Source organism: Zootoca vivipara, chromosome 8 (genome assembly GCF_963506605.1).
Source record: "Zootoca vivipara chromosome 8, rZooViv1.1, whole genome shotgun sequence".
In the NCBI taxonomy this organism is placed as follows: domain Eukaryota; kingdom Metazoa; phylum Chordata; class Lepidosauria; order Squamata; family Lacertidae; genus Zootoca; species Zootoca vivipara.
This window is the reverse complement of record NC_083283.1, coordinates 19,999,777-20,014,032: the sequence shown is the minus strand read 5'-3', so window position 1 is coordinate 20,014,032 and position 14,256 is coordinate 19,999,777. Positions and strand designations below refer to the sequence as shown.

At 43.5% G+C, this 14,256-nt stretch overlaps 1 protein-coding gene across 3 annotated transcripts in view; it reads left to right on the top strand.

Annotated features, from left to right (window-relative positions):
* The window catches only part of OXR1 (oxidation resistance 1), a 234,133-nt gene that overhangs the window by 121,725 nt on the left and 98,152 nt on the right, over positions 1 to 14,256 (top strand). For all 3 annotated transcript variants that reach the window (XM_035125765.2, XM_035125767.2, XM_035125763.2), the window contains exon 4: positions 8,033 to 8,232. In XM_035125765.2, the coding sequence (XP_034981656.2) occupies positions 8,033 to 8,232 (200 nt within the window). The remainder of the gene's footprint in view (positions 1 to 8,032; positions 8,233 to 14,256) is intronic.

Genomic DNA, 14,256 nt, shown 5'->3' with positions numbered 1-14,256 from the left:
AGGTGAGAGGGGCTTTGCAGAGATGAATCCAAGGAAAGGCATGATGGGAATGGCTTGGAAATCCCATACACACACTTTTTAGAGGAACCAGCACCCCTGGCTAGGGCTGTGTGAAGAATGAAGATGCTAGCTGCATTTGGGCAGTGATGTGGCAGGTCCCAAGGTGTTGCATAATTTCATCACAAAGTTTTAAATGTCACGGGAGATTTAACCTTCAGTTACTGATGAATAAGAGAGCTTGCAGGCCACAATGTGTATGAGCCAAAAAGCAATCTTCTCTTCCCTTTCCCTGACATTGAAAACTTTTTTTTTTAAACTTCAGTCTTTTTCTGGACTGCTTTTATGTTTTGTTAGACCTGCAAAAGGCACTTTACATTTTTAGCCTTCGGAGTTGTATTAAGGATGGATTTTGCAGATGAAGGAGAAAATGTGTGAGCAGCGGCAAGAAAGTTGATGGGACTCATTGATCCTCTCCTTTTTCACAGGGACCGCATGGCAGCAGTGATTGACAAACTGGAAAATCAGTTATGAGAAGGGTGAAATATGGCTAAAATGCTGCCTTCCTGCTTCATGTAAGAAGGCAGTATTCACCCACAACCTGGGGGGGGGGGTCTTCAGTCTCCAGGGGTTTCCAGCCTGCTGTTCCTTAGAGCAACATCTGTATTTAAAAGATGAATGTTACAGATGAGATATATGATTCTGTGTGGATGAAATTTGCAAGCCTGCCATGCTGAGACTGAGATCCTGAATAAAAGCCACTAGCACCAAAAGAAGCAAACATTAGCTAATCTTCTTATTTGTAAAGGCACTCACAAAGTTCTGGGACTAACCTTTCTGGTTTCAAAGGTAATAATGTTGCTTCGATGTGAGCGAGTATCTCAAAAATGAGGAATTTGCATAGGAATACAAAGCAAACACTTTCAGAATTATTAGATAAGTCTCATTATACAGCACATCTTGATTGCTAGACTTTTTAGGGCGCACATAACTTTATGATCATTTGTTGTTCTTGCAGATCCTCCTATGAAATAGACCAGTGTTTCCCAAACTTGGGAAACTCCAGATGTTATCGGATTACAATTCCCATCAATCCCTAACCACTGGTTCTGCTACTTTGGGGTGATGGGAGTTGTAGTCCGAAAACAGCTGGAGTTTCCCAAGTTTGGGAAACATTGAAATAGACCATTAGCCCAATTTAGAGATGTGGAAGTAAGGAAAGTTGGAGGAATTTGTTGTTGTTTAGTCGTTTAGTCGTGTCCGACTCTTCATGACCCCATGGACCATAGCACGCCAGGCACTCCTGTCTTGCACTGCCTCCCACAGTTTGGTCAAACTCATGTTCGTAGCTTCGAGAACACTGTCCAACCATCTCGTCCTCTGTCGTCCCCTTCTCCTAGTGCCCTCAATCTTTCCCAACATCAGGGTCTTTTCCAGGGAGTCTTCTCTTCTCATGAGGTGGCCAAAGTATTGGAGCCTCAGCTTCACGATCTGTCCTTCCAGGGAGCACTCAGGGCTGATTTCCTTCAGATGGATAGGTTTGATCTTCTTGTAGTCCATGGGACTCTCAAGAGTCTCCTCCAGCACCATAATTCAAAAGCATCAATTCTTCGGCGATCAGCCTTCTTTATGGTCTAGCTCTCACTTCCATACATCACTACTGGGAAAACCATAGCTTTAACTATACGGACCTTTGTAGGCAAGGTGATGGAGGAATTTAAGAAGATCCAAAGGCCTATGTATTCCAGCATCTGTTACACCACATCTTGTGGCAGAAATTCCATAGTTTAATAAGTGTGCTCTATTTCTATCAGGACTAAATGGTTGTTTTTTAAATTTATACTTCATTGAATTTTTTTCAGTTATAAAGCAATAAAGTGATACAAACAAAGAAAAGAAAACACAACTGTGTAAAAGGGAAAGAAAAACATTATATGAATATATACAAAAATATAACCAAATGTTCATTACTCCACATTTTAATGATTTTAACAACCCTCAGACACATGCAAGTAGTGTGGTGGAACACCCCTCCTCCATACTTTTTTTCTAATGTATTTTATATTCAGTAAGATTTGTATGCATCCCAGATGTAGCTCCCCGTCTCACCTTTGACAGGGTAATAAAAGTAGCAGCAGCAGTAGTAGTTGTTATTTATTACATTTATAATCGGCACCAATTATTTCCTCAGGTTTCATCAGTGATGCTCACATGAACCCCCTCTCCTTCTTGCAACTTTAAAGTAATAAGCTCAGATGACAACTTCAAAATTAACTGAACATTTTTGTGCACCTAAGCTTTTCCGAGGTGCTGAGTTATAGAGAAGAAGTAGTAAGTGTGTGTGTGTGTGAGAGAGGGGGGGGGGGAGGGAGAGAGAGAGAGACGTCTATCTGCTCCCCAGTGTTATAGTAATAGTAACAGTGATTTGATTTACTACAGAGGACTCTTCAATAGTGCACAGTGAGTGATGGGCCATCCATCCTATCCGTAAGCTGAGGAAGACACAACTCCCCTTTCCTGCTAGGCTATCAAGCTGGTTTGAAGAATTAGCTGATAGCAGCATTTTGTTTAATCCAGCATTTGGTCCTTCCCACTTCATCAGTTGGCAGAGATGAGCAAGACCTATGCTAACACACACACACACACACACACACACACACACACACACACATATGGAGGGGATATAATTCATTGATTGTGATCCATTATCTAGGGCTTCCATATGTCATTCTGTGCGACCTTGGATGGTTGCATAATCAAAAGAGAGTTGCTTTGATATGGGGCGCCATGTGGAACAGAAAAATGGGTTACAACAAAGGATTTTAAAGGCTGCTCCAAGGAGGTTTAAGAGTGAAGAGGGAATTTTTATTTGTATACTGTAGGAAGTTGCAACGCAAAGAGAGAGAGATGCTTTCATGAAGCGTTGGAGAAAATGAAGGGTGAGAACGGAAATGAAATTGCTTGGGTACACCATCAAAGCAGCATAATATTGCTGATGTGTGGCACTTGAAGAGAAGCATACTTTCTGTTTGGAAGAATAGGTTTTCACTTTCCCTAGATTTGCATTAGCTTAGCTTGGAAGGCCAAGGCCGGATGCCATAGAGAGAAAGTGCTGCAATTGTGACATTCTGCAGTACCTTTCCCTTAACAAAGTTCAAGGTTTCTTTGGGGTTGTTTCCTTGAGTTACTGGCCCATGGCAACCTGAAGGCTCAGGAGGGAGGTGAGGGGGGGGGGCTCTTCTCTTTGTTCCTCCTGTTCCTGTTTGCGTGCTTGGAGAGCACAAACAAACCCGCAGTGGTAGCAAGAAGAAGGAGCAGCAAAGGCCTCAAGAGGGTGGTTTTTTTTAAATCACCCAGGGTATGAAGGCTATCTGCGGTGAAGATTAGTTTGGCTCCAAGGTAATTCACTAGCCAATACATATTGGCAATGGCTATTTCAAAGCAACCAGTTTTCTCCATGGACTATTACCTCAGGTTTTATCAAGGATGTTCACATGAACCCTCTTTCCTTTTTGCTGCTTTAAAGAATGTTTTGTGTTGTTGTTGAGGAAGTTAAGAAGCTTGCATTCTACACGTACTGTGTGTTTCAATGATGAGTCATGGAAGGGTAGGTTGTATTCAGCCAAGCAACCTAATCGTTTTATAAGCTCCGCAGGAATCCTTGCTAAATATTCATTCTCTTCAACAAACACCTCCTTAGCCATGATAGGGCTGGCCAGCAGGAGTCACAACTCATTGCTCATTCCACTCTTATTCTTATTTTATGATGTTCCTTTGTATGAAATAAAGATGTGCAACCGCTTTAAAAGTGGAGAGCAAGATGGAACTCTTGAAGCTAGGAAAACTTTTGTTTTGGGCTTGTATAATCCAAGGATGCATATGTTATTGACTTGGGCTTGCAATTTTACCCAAATAGCCTTGAGGCAGCCAGGTAAAGGGACCCCTGCCCATTAGGTCCAGTCGTGACCGACTCTGGGGTTGCGCGCTCATCTCGCATTATTGGCCGAGGGAGCCGGCGTATAGCTTCCAGGTCATGTGGCCAGCATGACAAAGCCGCTTCTGGCAAACCAGAGCAGCACATGGAAACGCCGTTTACCTTCCCGCTGTAGCGGTTCCTATTTATCTACTTGCATTTTGATGTGCTTTCGAACTGCTAGGTTGGCAGGAGCTGGGACCAAGCAACAGGAGCTCACCCTGTCACAGGGATTCGAACCGCCAACCTTCTGATCAGCAAGCCCTAGGCTCAGTGGTTTAACCACAGCGCCACCTGGGTCCCTCAGAGGCAGCCAGGGTGGAGCTGCAAATCCCATCATCCATGGCCAATTGCCAAGGATGATGGTCCAAAAAATCTGCCGTAGAGTGAGATGGGCAATAAATCACATAGTTCAAAGTTCTAGTTACAGGTAGGTGGCCGTGTTGGTCTGCCGTAGTTGAAACAAAATAAAAAATATTCCTTCCAGTAGCACCTTAGAGACCAACTACGTTTGTCATACCAATGACAAACTTAGTTGGCCTCTAAGGTGCTACTGGAAGGATTATTATTATTTATATAGTTCAAAGTTGACATTGACACTTTATTAGCAGAAGCAGGATCTTCACACATTTGGCTGAGTGTCAGGTCTAATGAGCACAGCAGCTCATTCCCTGTAGATCTTACTCCATGAAACCAGTTACTCCATGAAACTAAAAGTCCCCTCCTCCCCACAGGCCTCCCCACAGGCCTCCTCATCTCTGGGGCTTTTTCCAAGCAATTGGAGACTGTGCCTGCATGCCACCTGTCTTTGCTCCTCCTGTCGCTTGCCTCTTCGGTACTGGGAGTGGGGGGAAGGGGAGGTTGTCCTAGCAGGGGCATGACACACGTGACTTGTCACCAGCCTGACTCATCTCTGCCTCTGGACTTCCCTCCTCCCACTCGCCTCAGCTTCTGCCTCTGATTCTGGACTTCTCTCTGCCACAGACTCTCCCTGTTCACTAAGCCTTGTTATCCCCTTCAGCTTCCAGCACCTCCTCCCAGTCTTCACCCTCTTCTCCCACCAGCAGTCCCCATGCTCTGAGCCTTCTTCCCTTCGTAGTTCACCAGCTGGTTCTCCCACCATTCCTCTGTGTCCAACTTGTTCATAACAACATCTAGAGGGCACCATATTGACTACCCAATGTGGTTTCCTCCAAATGTTGTTGGACAACAACACCCTTTTGCCCCTGACAGTGTGGTCATCAGCAAACTGTATTTTATTGCTTTCTATGAGATTTCAGACCTATGCCAATAGTTTCTGAAATCTGAACTGAAATTACTTTCTCAGCTGAGATTTTGATTGCTCTAAGCCACTTTTCTGATCTTGGCTTATTCCTCCTGACTCTCTCCTTTTTCGCCCCGTCACATCTGTATTTGTTTATTATGTATCTCTATTACATTGCTCTTCTTCTTCCAAAGGATTCAGTGCACATGGGGAAGGTGGCAAGTTTATCTGTGACACATGCACAAAATTACTTCAATAGAGGGGTTTTTTAGCACAAAAGTATCAAACAGTGGACTTGTTTATTACTGTGGAGGCAATCAAATAATTTAATCTACCATGTTTGTTAGACAACCAAGAGAACAACTTTAATGCAATTAATCTTTGCAAGTGAAGAACAATGTCAAGAAAGGGGAAATTAATTTACTTGATTCAGTCCTTGTACAAAAGCAGAAGCTGAATGTGAAAATTGAAAAGCCACCAGAGGGGTGGGTTGGGTTTTTTTTTTTGGGTGTTAAGAGTTTATTTGCCAAATATTTCTTTTCTCCTTGGTGGGCTTTTGAAAGCTTTAATGTTTAAGGTGTAGAATAGTAGAGCTTAGCATCATAATCCATGAGTGACATTTAGGAAATCTAAGATGTGCTGATGAACACAATTTATTTGAAACTAGAGGTGTCAAGTCCCAGAAAAGAACTTCAGGGACTCATTAAAACCCACCATAAAGAAGAGGCAAGCAGTACAAGTCCTGGAATTATTTCCCTCTTGGATTAAAAACGAAGCAGGATAAAAATTACTGGCTCTGTTCCTCCCTATTGAATGTACTGGAGCTATGTCACTCATTATATTCAATTTGGACCAGTGTTGAGGATTTGGACCAGGGCAGGGGAAGTACATGGGGATGTGGGTGGCACTGTGGTCTAAACCACTGAGCCTTGGGCTTGCCGATCAAAAGGCTGGTGGTTCGAATCCCCACGACGGGGTGAGCTCCCGTTGCTCGGTCCCAGCTCCTGCCCACCTAGCAGTTCGAAAGCACGCCAAAAAGTACAAGTAGATTAATAGGTACCGCTCCGGCGGGAAGGTAAACGGCGTTTCCATGGACTGCTCTGGTGTTGGTGTTCCGTTGCGCCAGAAGCGGCTTAATCATGCTGGCCACACGACCTGGAAAAATTGTCTGCGGAGCTGACAAACCCCGGCTCCCTTGGCCTCTGAGGAAGCAGAAGCTTTCTTTCTATGCTATACAGACTGACTGACTTTCTCTATTATTTTGCATGGGGAACAGGTAACAGATCCTGCAGGAGCAAGGGGGCGGGAAGGGGGAGAAGGAAATAACCACTGAAACCCCCTGTAGAAGACCCATATGGGTAGCCTTTTCATCCTCCCAATGTCCACCCCCTGCCACAGTGATTACTTTGCATGAGGGTTGGTAAAAGTTGTTGTAGGTCTCCCATGAGAGATGCCCTTCCCCTAAAGGTAAAGGGTAAAGGGACCCTTGACAGTTAAGTCCAGTCGCAGATGACTCTGGGGTTGCGGCGCTAGGGCGGGGTGAATTTTACATGCCCTTGAACAAGGCTTGGAAAAACAAGCTGAGGTAATTTCTCGACACCCCCCCCCTTTTGAGGTAATTTATCAGTTACTCTGAGCAGAGCTTTGGAAAGCTCACGTATTCCAATTTGAAACCAAAGGTTCTGGGAGTTAACATCATTGGTGATGATGATGATGATGATGATGATGATGATGTCTTGAGGAAATACAGCAATTGGAAAGGTCTACAAATTTATAGAAGTAAATAAGTGAAATGATGTTGAAAATCAAAGCTATCATTAAAATAAAGTTTAAGGACTCCAGAAAGCACAATGTTTCTTGTGTCCCATTTCAAAGATACAAAAATCGTGTTCTCCCTGTGCATTTACTTATTCGGGATTGTTTATTCCATGAATGCAGAATTATTGCATTTAAAAATGAGCATGCACAACCAGAAATTTGGGGAGGAGACCAATAGTAGCTCATGTGATGTATGCACTTTATTGCAAATAGAACACAAACATCTTCAATTGAAGATATTCTCTCTCATATGCTCCATGTATATCAAAGCCTTTATACATTTAGGAGAATAGAGAACTCTCTTAGTTCTGCAAATAAAATAGTATAAAGTGTTGTTGTTGTTGTTTTAATTTCACATCTCTGCGGGCGCTGGGTGCTCTGACAATTTTACAGCAAGCTCATATTTCAGTGTGGTATACACTGTTCCTGTCTCCTGAGAGATGGTTTTCTTTTCACAATAAATGTTTTAAATCCTTTTTTCTTTTCAGCAGCTAAACTGCTGGCTGTTTGATACTCCTGTATTTTGATGGTAGGGTTTTGTTTTCACTCTAAAACACACCACAATCTTAGCATTGTGGAGCCTTTTTTCCTCAGAGAGCTGATCCAAAACCAATAAATTCTACTAAGGAGAAAAGAAACCACTTTTGCATTTAAAATACAATGCAGTTCATTGATTGACACATCCCCACTGACTTGATGGGGATTGCCTTCATATATATATATATATATATATAAATATATATATATATATATATATATATACTGTGTATATATATATATACACACACACACACACACACACACACATATATATATATATATATATACTAATCCAGATCTTGTTAACTAGTTTCTGCTGCAGTGTGTGTGTGTGTGTGTGTGTGCCTCTTTGAAAAAACCGAATCTGAATTAGCTATATTTTCTCCATCAACTTTCTACAACGAAGATGTTAATAGCATGCTATCACCATTTGTTTCCAGGCTAAAGAAAAAGTCACAGTCTATCGATATTTCTGCATCAAGTTATGAACCTCTGGCACCCGCTGCTCAACATGCAATGCAACCACCTAAGCCGCCGCCTGTCACAAACACAGCTACATCCGAAGAGGAGCACAACAACACTGCGAATACGCAACGGCGCAACCCACGGAGGGGTGAGCTGAAGAGATACTACACCATCGGTGAGCCAAAACACACACCCCGCCATATTTCCCCTTAAAAACGTGTAATCTCCTTCAGTGAAAGAAAGCTCTCGCTGTGGAACAATCAATCATATGTTCATTGATTGGGTGAATCAGAGCTGCTGGGTTTCCTGTTGTTCGGTACGGGTTGTTTTCTCATCTGGTGTGGCCATTAAGAGTTTGCCCTTATGGCAGGTCACTTCAATAAGAGATATAGGAGTGCCTTGTCATTGCTTTTAGTGTTGTGTTGTTGTTTTTTAAAAAAACATTCCGTTCTGTGGTCTATTACTTCCTATCGCCACTGTTGTTACTGTTGTTGTTCTCCTTGCTGTTCCTTAGCAATACATTCCAAAGGGAGCAATAGTCATTACAAAAACACACACACACACACACAAAAAACACAGAGCAAGCAATGTGTGGCTCTCTCTTGTCTCAGGGTAGTGGTTGCTGGCTTAAAATGGTGTTTGTCTGGTTCTGATCCTCTTCATGGTTCTTTCCTGACCTCTTTTTATGGAATTATTTCCTATCCTTTGCTTGTCCAGAGATCCCTGCACTGATCTCTGGTTCATTGCTGGGGATCTGGGGTCAAGATGTTCCAAGACGTGTCCACCTACAGAACTGCCCAGTTCTGTTAAGCCTTGCTGTTGTCCTCCATTAGCTGAAAGTGTGACTTCCAATCATAGCTGCCAAGTACCCCGTTTTTCCTGGGAAACTCCCGTATTTTCTTACCATTTCCCGCTGGTCTCCCAAATGGATTTATATCCCGTAAATCCCCCGGAAAACAGCTCCTGCCGGTGGCCATGTTTCTAGTGCCGCTCTGCCCATGTAAGGGCACTGGAAATCAGGCGGCGGCGGAAGTCGCTTCTACGCACTTCTGGACATGCGTAGAAGCGACTTCTGGCACCGCAGCCATTTTGGAAATGGGCAAAGCGGCACCAGAAGTTTATGTCCGGAAGTCGCATAGAAGCGACTTCTGGTGCCGCGCCGCTGCTGGTCCCGGATTTTTCAATCCGGAACTTGGCAGCTATGGAACTTCCAATACACCCGACATATTGCATGGGGAGCACACTGGTGGTAGGAAAGCTCTCTGTCAGGGAAGGACCACAGCTCTGTGGCATAACATCTGTTTTGCCTGAAAAAGGTCCCAGTAGACTCCTGCCTAAGACCCTGGAGAGCCTCTGCCAATCAGAGTAGAGAATGCTAAGCTAGATAGCCCAATTTTATCACTCGGAATAAAGCACCTTCCCATGTTCCTGGGGAAATTTGTTCTCTTCCACTGTTTCTTCCAATTCAGGGACCCCAGAACCTCATGGCTCCTTGGACCACTGTTTTGACTAGTGTAGCAGGGTATGGCATCTGTAGAACCATTTTATTTGTTAAACCTTAAACCACAATACTTGTGCGACTCCACATTCATTTTAGAATCGCCATAGTTATTAGATCGGTTTGCAGCTCACCAGTTTGCCTCTCTGTTGTATTTTAACCTGGTGGTTCCATCCAAACCTAGTCTCAAACATGGACGAAGGAGGTTGCTAATAAACTGTTCCGCCTCCTTCATGCACCTGTCTACAGAACAACAGAACAAGCAAACTGTACAGGCCCGTGAAAGACTCTCTATCTTGCAAGCAGCATCCAAGCCTTGTTTGTCCATCTCAGTAACCAAAGCAAACATTTTGTAGAGCCTCCAGGCCTTGGTCTGGTAGTAGCTTGCAAGGCCTCTGCTTTGTCAACCGCCACTAAGACTCTGGCTGTCCCTAGCCCCGTCTCCCTGGCAGAGGTATTTATTAAATTTATATCCTGGCTTTCCTCCCAAAGGAGTTGATTGCATCAGTATTCTTCCATACAGTGGGAGGTGAATCACCGGGACCCTCCTAGCGGAAATTTAAAAGAAAATTGGCTTTAAAAATTTTATTTTGAAAAGTCAGGTATTCAAGTTGTTCGTAACGAAGCTGCTAAAGTTTGAAACAAGCTAAATTTCCTCGATTTCTTTTTAATAAACTTTTTGTGCTAGTGTTTAAGCAATCCTTTAAGACCACGAAACGTTCAAAGAACTTCCCGTGAGCCATAAATGTGAGGTGCCATTTCAATACCAGCTGAGCATCCTTTATTACTTTCGGAACTCTGCACTGGTAGAGAAATGTCCTGAGGTCCAACTGTACCTTAGTGGGAATTAGGTTCCAGCTTTTGCGCAGAGCAATCATAAAGGGCAAAAAGTAATTTTTATTTTATTTTTGGTCTGGAGCCAGAAGTCTGTCTGGCACTGTGTGACAAAATTGCCAATCAACGGGAGCTACATTTGACCATTATTAGTTACATGAGGAACATAGATCAGTGTTTTGTGATGGGAGTCCATTTCCATTTCTGCCACCCCCGAAAGACACCCCTGCAGAAGCAAGTGCTACTCAAACGAAAGAAAACAGCAAATCTGAAAAACTGTCTGTCTCTGCAACTCTTATGAGCTAAATATCCATTGCTCTTATTCATAGGATATGCGTTGAAAGAGGGCTTGTTTTCTGCAGAGATCAAGAGTGATCTCTGGTGACAGAAACACATAGTCCCATCTTCTCAGTTGCGGGCAACTGGGCCAGCCAGGTTTCTGACTAACGGGCAAGCTTTTCTCCTAAGCACAAAGAAGGAAGTTACCATATTATTCCATGTATAAGACGCCGCCATGTATAAGACACCTCCTATTTTGGGGGACTCCGATTTAAGAAAATGGGGGGGGGGAGAGATGTATCCATGTATAAGACATCCCCAAATTTTAGACATTATTTTTTAGGAAAAAAACTATACTTATACACGGAAAAATACGGTATGTATTTATTTATGTGAGAGAAAGTAAATGGGTGCCACTGATGATAAACATTAGACCAGAGGCTAAAACTGTGTCCTGAATCCACATGTCTGGGTATGATGAAATTCCCCAGAAACTGCCTTCCAAATTACAGTCTACACCACGGGTGTCAAACACAAGGCCCGGGGGCCAAATCCGGCCCGCCAGACCTTGTCATGTGGCCCGCCGAGCGCCCCAGCCAGCGGGACCCAGCAGTGGGACCTTGCTGCTGAAGCGCCGATCCAACAAAGCGCCGACAAACAGCTGGGGCCGGGGAAATGCTTTTTGCCCCTGGGTCCCTTCGCGCTCTTTTCTGGCGCTGAATCAAGGCGGCGACCCCCCCTTCCCTTTCTTTCTTCCTCTCTCTCGTTCTTATTCTTTCTTTCCCTCTCCTTCCTTCCTTCTTTATCTCTGTCTTCTCTCCCTCTTTCTTTTTCTTTCCTTCTTTATTCCTTCTTTCCTACTCTTCTTTCTCTCACCTCTTTCCTTCCTCTCTCCCTCCTGCTCCCTCTTTTCTTTCTTTCTTTCTTCCTTACTTCCTTCCTTCCTTCCTTCCGTCCTTCCCAACTTTCTTCCTCTCCCTCATTCTTATTCTTTCTTTCCCTCTACTTCCTTCCTTCTTTCTCCCTTTCCGTCTTCTCTCCCTCTTTCTTTTTCTTTCCTTCTTTATTCTCTTCCTTATTTCCTACTCTTCTTTCTCTCCCCTCTTTCCTTCCTTCCTTCCTCTCTCCCTCCCACTCCCTCTTTTCTTCCTTCCTTCCTTCCTTCCTTCCTTCCTTCCTTCCTTCCTTCCTTCCTTCCTTCCTTCCTTCCTTCCTTCCTCCCTCCCTCCCTCCCTCCCTCCCTCTCTCCCTCTCCCTCTCCCTCTCCCTCTCCCTCTCCCTCTCCCTCTCCCTCTCCCTCTCCTCAGAAACAAGGGATGCTGCTTTATACTTCTGGCCCATAAACCCTGGAACCAGAGCAGCTCCAGTGAGTCAACCTCAGCCAGTCCCTTTGGTGAAGGGTGGTGGCTCACTGGCAGAACATCTGTCCTGCATGCAGAAGGACCCCAGCATCTCCAGGTACTAGTAGCTCTGCAAAGGTCCTGCATGAAACCCTAGCGAGCCTCCACCACCCAGTGCAGTTACCAAAAATCATTTTTCAATAAATTGTACAAGAATTGTACATTTGAATATCTACTTGCCATTATTCTGACTATGTTTCTGCTTTCAGAGCTAGTTATTACTTACATTATTACAAAAAACAGTAATAATTGAATGCAGTGACAATAATTTATGATAATAAAGAGTGGACACATATTCCTACAGATACAACCGGCCCTTTGAGGGTGACCAAACTGCTGATGCGGCCCCCGATGAATTTGAGTTTGACACCCCTGGTCTACACACTTCATGAAACCTTCTCTATATCTGCATTGCCTCTGATGTTGTGATCGCCAACTACATGACTTGTCCATTGATTTCAGTGGGTCTGTGCTGAGCATGACTAACATTGGCCCATTTCTTTATTAGATTTATATGACTGCTTAACAATAATTGGGTGGCTTACAGACAAGACTTTATTTTAAAAAATACGGCGTTTTGTATTTGCCTTGTTAGTAAAAGGCTTATTCAGATCCAAAATCTGTGCAGCAAAACAGGGTTAAAACCATTCCTTGTCTATTTAATGTACCTTTTAAAATAATTGCGCCCACCTGAGAGGTGCCAGAACTGAGTTCTGGCAAGTTCCTGTTGAAAAAAAGCCCAGCCTGAAACCGTACAGGGTTACTGCCAGTCAATATTAAGCAATACTGCAGTAAATGAACCAATGGCATGACTCAGTATGAGGCAGTTTCCTCTATGCAGGGTTCTTTGACATCTGAATCCACATTGAAGGTTTCATTGAAAGTATGAAGTTTGAATGCCTAAAGCAAGTGTATATTGACTAATGTGCACACCTCAGCAGATTTTGTGGATTGGTGGTAATTAGTGTTTTGAACCCAAGTGTTTGATGTGTTTAGGCTCTTTAGAAACTTTTTGCAATTTCCTGCATTTGAGATCCTGCTGAAACCCCCGTTTATTCAAGGAGTTTTATGGCTGTTTCTCTTTAAGGTGTAAAAAAGTGAAGGTTATTAATTGGCAAATTGGCCAGGGCTTGGTTTTTTTCAAAAGAGAAGGAGGCACAGAGATGGCAGTGAAAATGATTTGTTTTACATAAAATGCCAAACTGCATAATTATATGTTTCCTTACTCCTAGCAAATCTGTAAGCAGCCTTCTGCAGCTGCCTAATCGCTTCTCTGCCTAATATGTGAGCAGTTCCCAAGAGGCAGTATCAACCCAAAATGTGACATTCTATCTTAAATCTTTGTTGATAGACTAGAAAGCACAGAATTAAATGTTAGCTGTAAGGTTCAACCACCACATCTGAAATGCTTAACAGCTCCCTTATGTAGTAGAATATATCTGTCTTGTTTTTTGTGGCTTTTCATATGCATTTTACTGCGTGTCATGACGAGCTTGTGAACCGTGTTGTATCGCTGCTGAAGGGAGGATGAGCAATGAAATATAGGATGCCGTTGGTTGGAAGGAGAAGTCAGCTCCTGGAATATATTTACAAATACTACTTCTAGATTTCCCATTCCTGGCTAGCGAGAAGAACATGGGAAACTCCCAGTAAGACAGCAAAGATTGTTGCTTTGAAACCATTGAGTCTAGTTGTTTTTTGCATTAATAACATTAGTTCATGATGGGGTTCAAGGTGCGTACATAGTGGATCAATGTTGCTTCCCATCCCGGCATTGATTAGACCTAGACTTCCTTATCTTCCACAAGGGGAAAGGCTGTCATAGCTGAGTGGCAGAAAATTTGCTTTGCACACAGAAGCTCCCAGGTTGAATCCTCTTAGGTAGGAATGTGAGACTTCTGTCTGAAACCCTGGAAAGCTGCTGCCAGTCAGTGTCACCCATACTGTGCTAGGTGGGCAAATGGTCTGAGGTGGTATCAGGCAGCTAGACACAAGGGGAATGAACCAGCTTCTTCCCTTCAGTGTGCGATTTAATTCACAAGATGTTGCACAACCAAAGTGTTATGCAGCCTCTGTTCATGATTTTTCACAGTGATGATGATGATGATGATGATGTATTATTTATACCCCACCCATCTGGGGCTGAGTTTTCCCAGCCACTCTGGGCGGCTCCCTACAGAATGTAAAA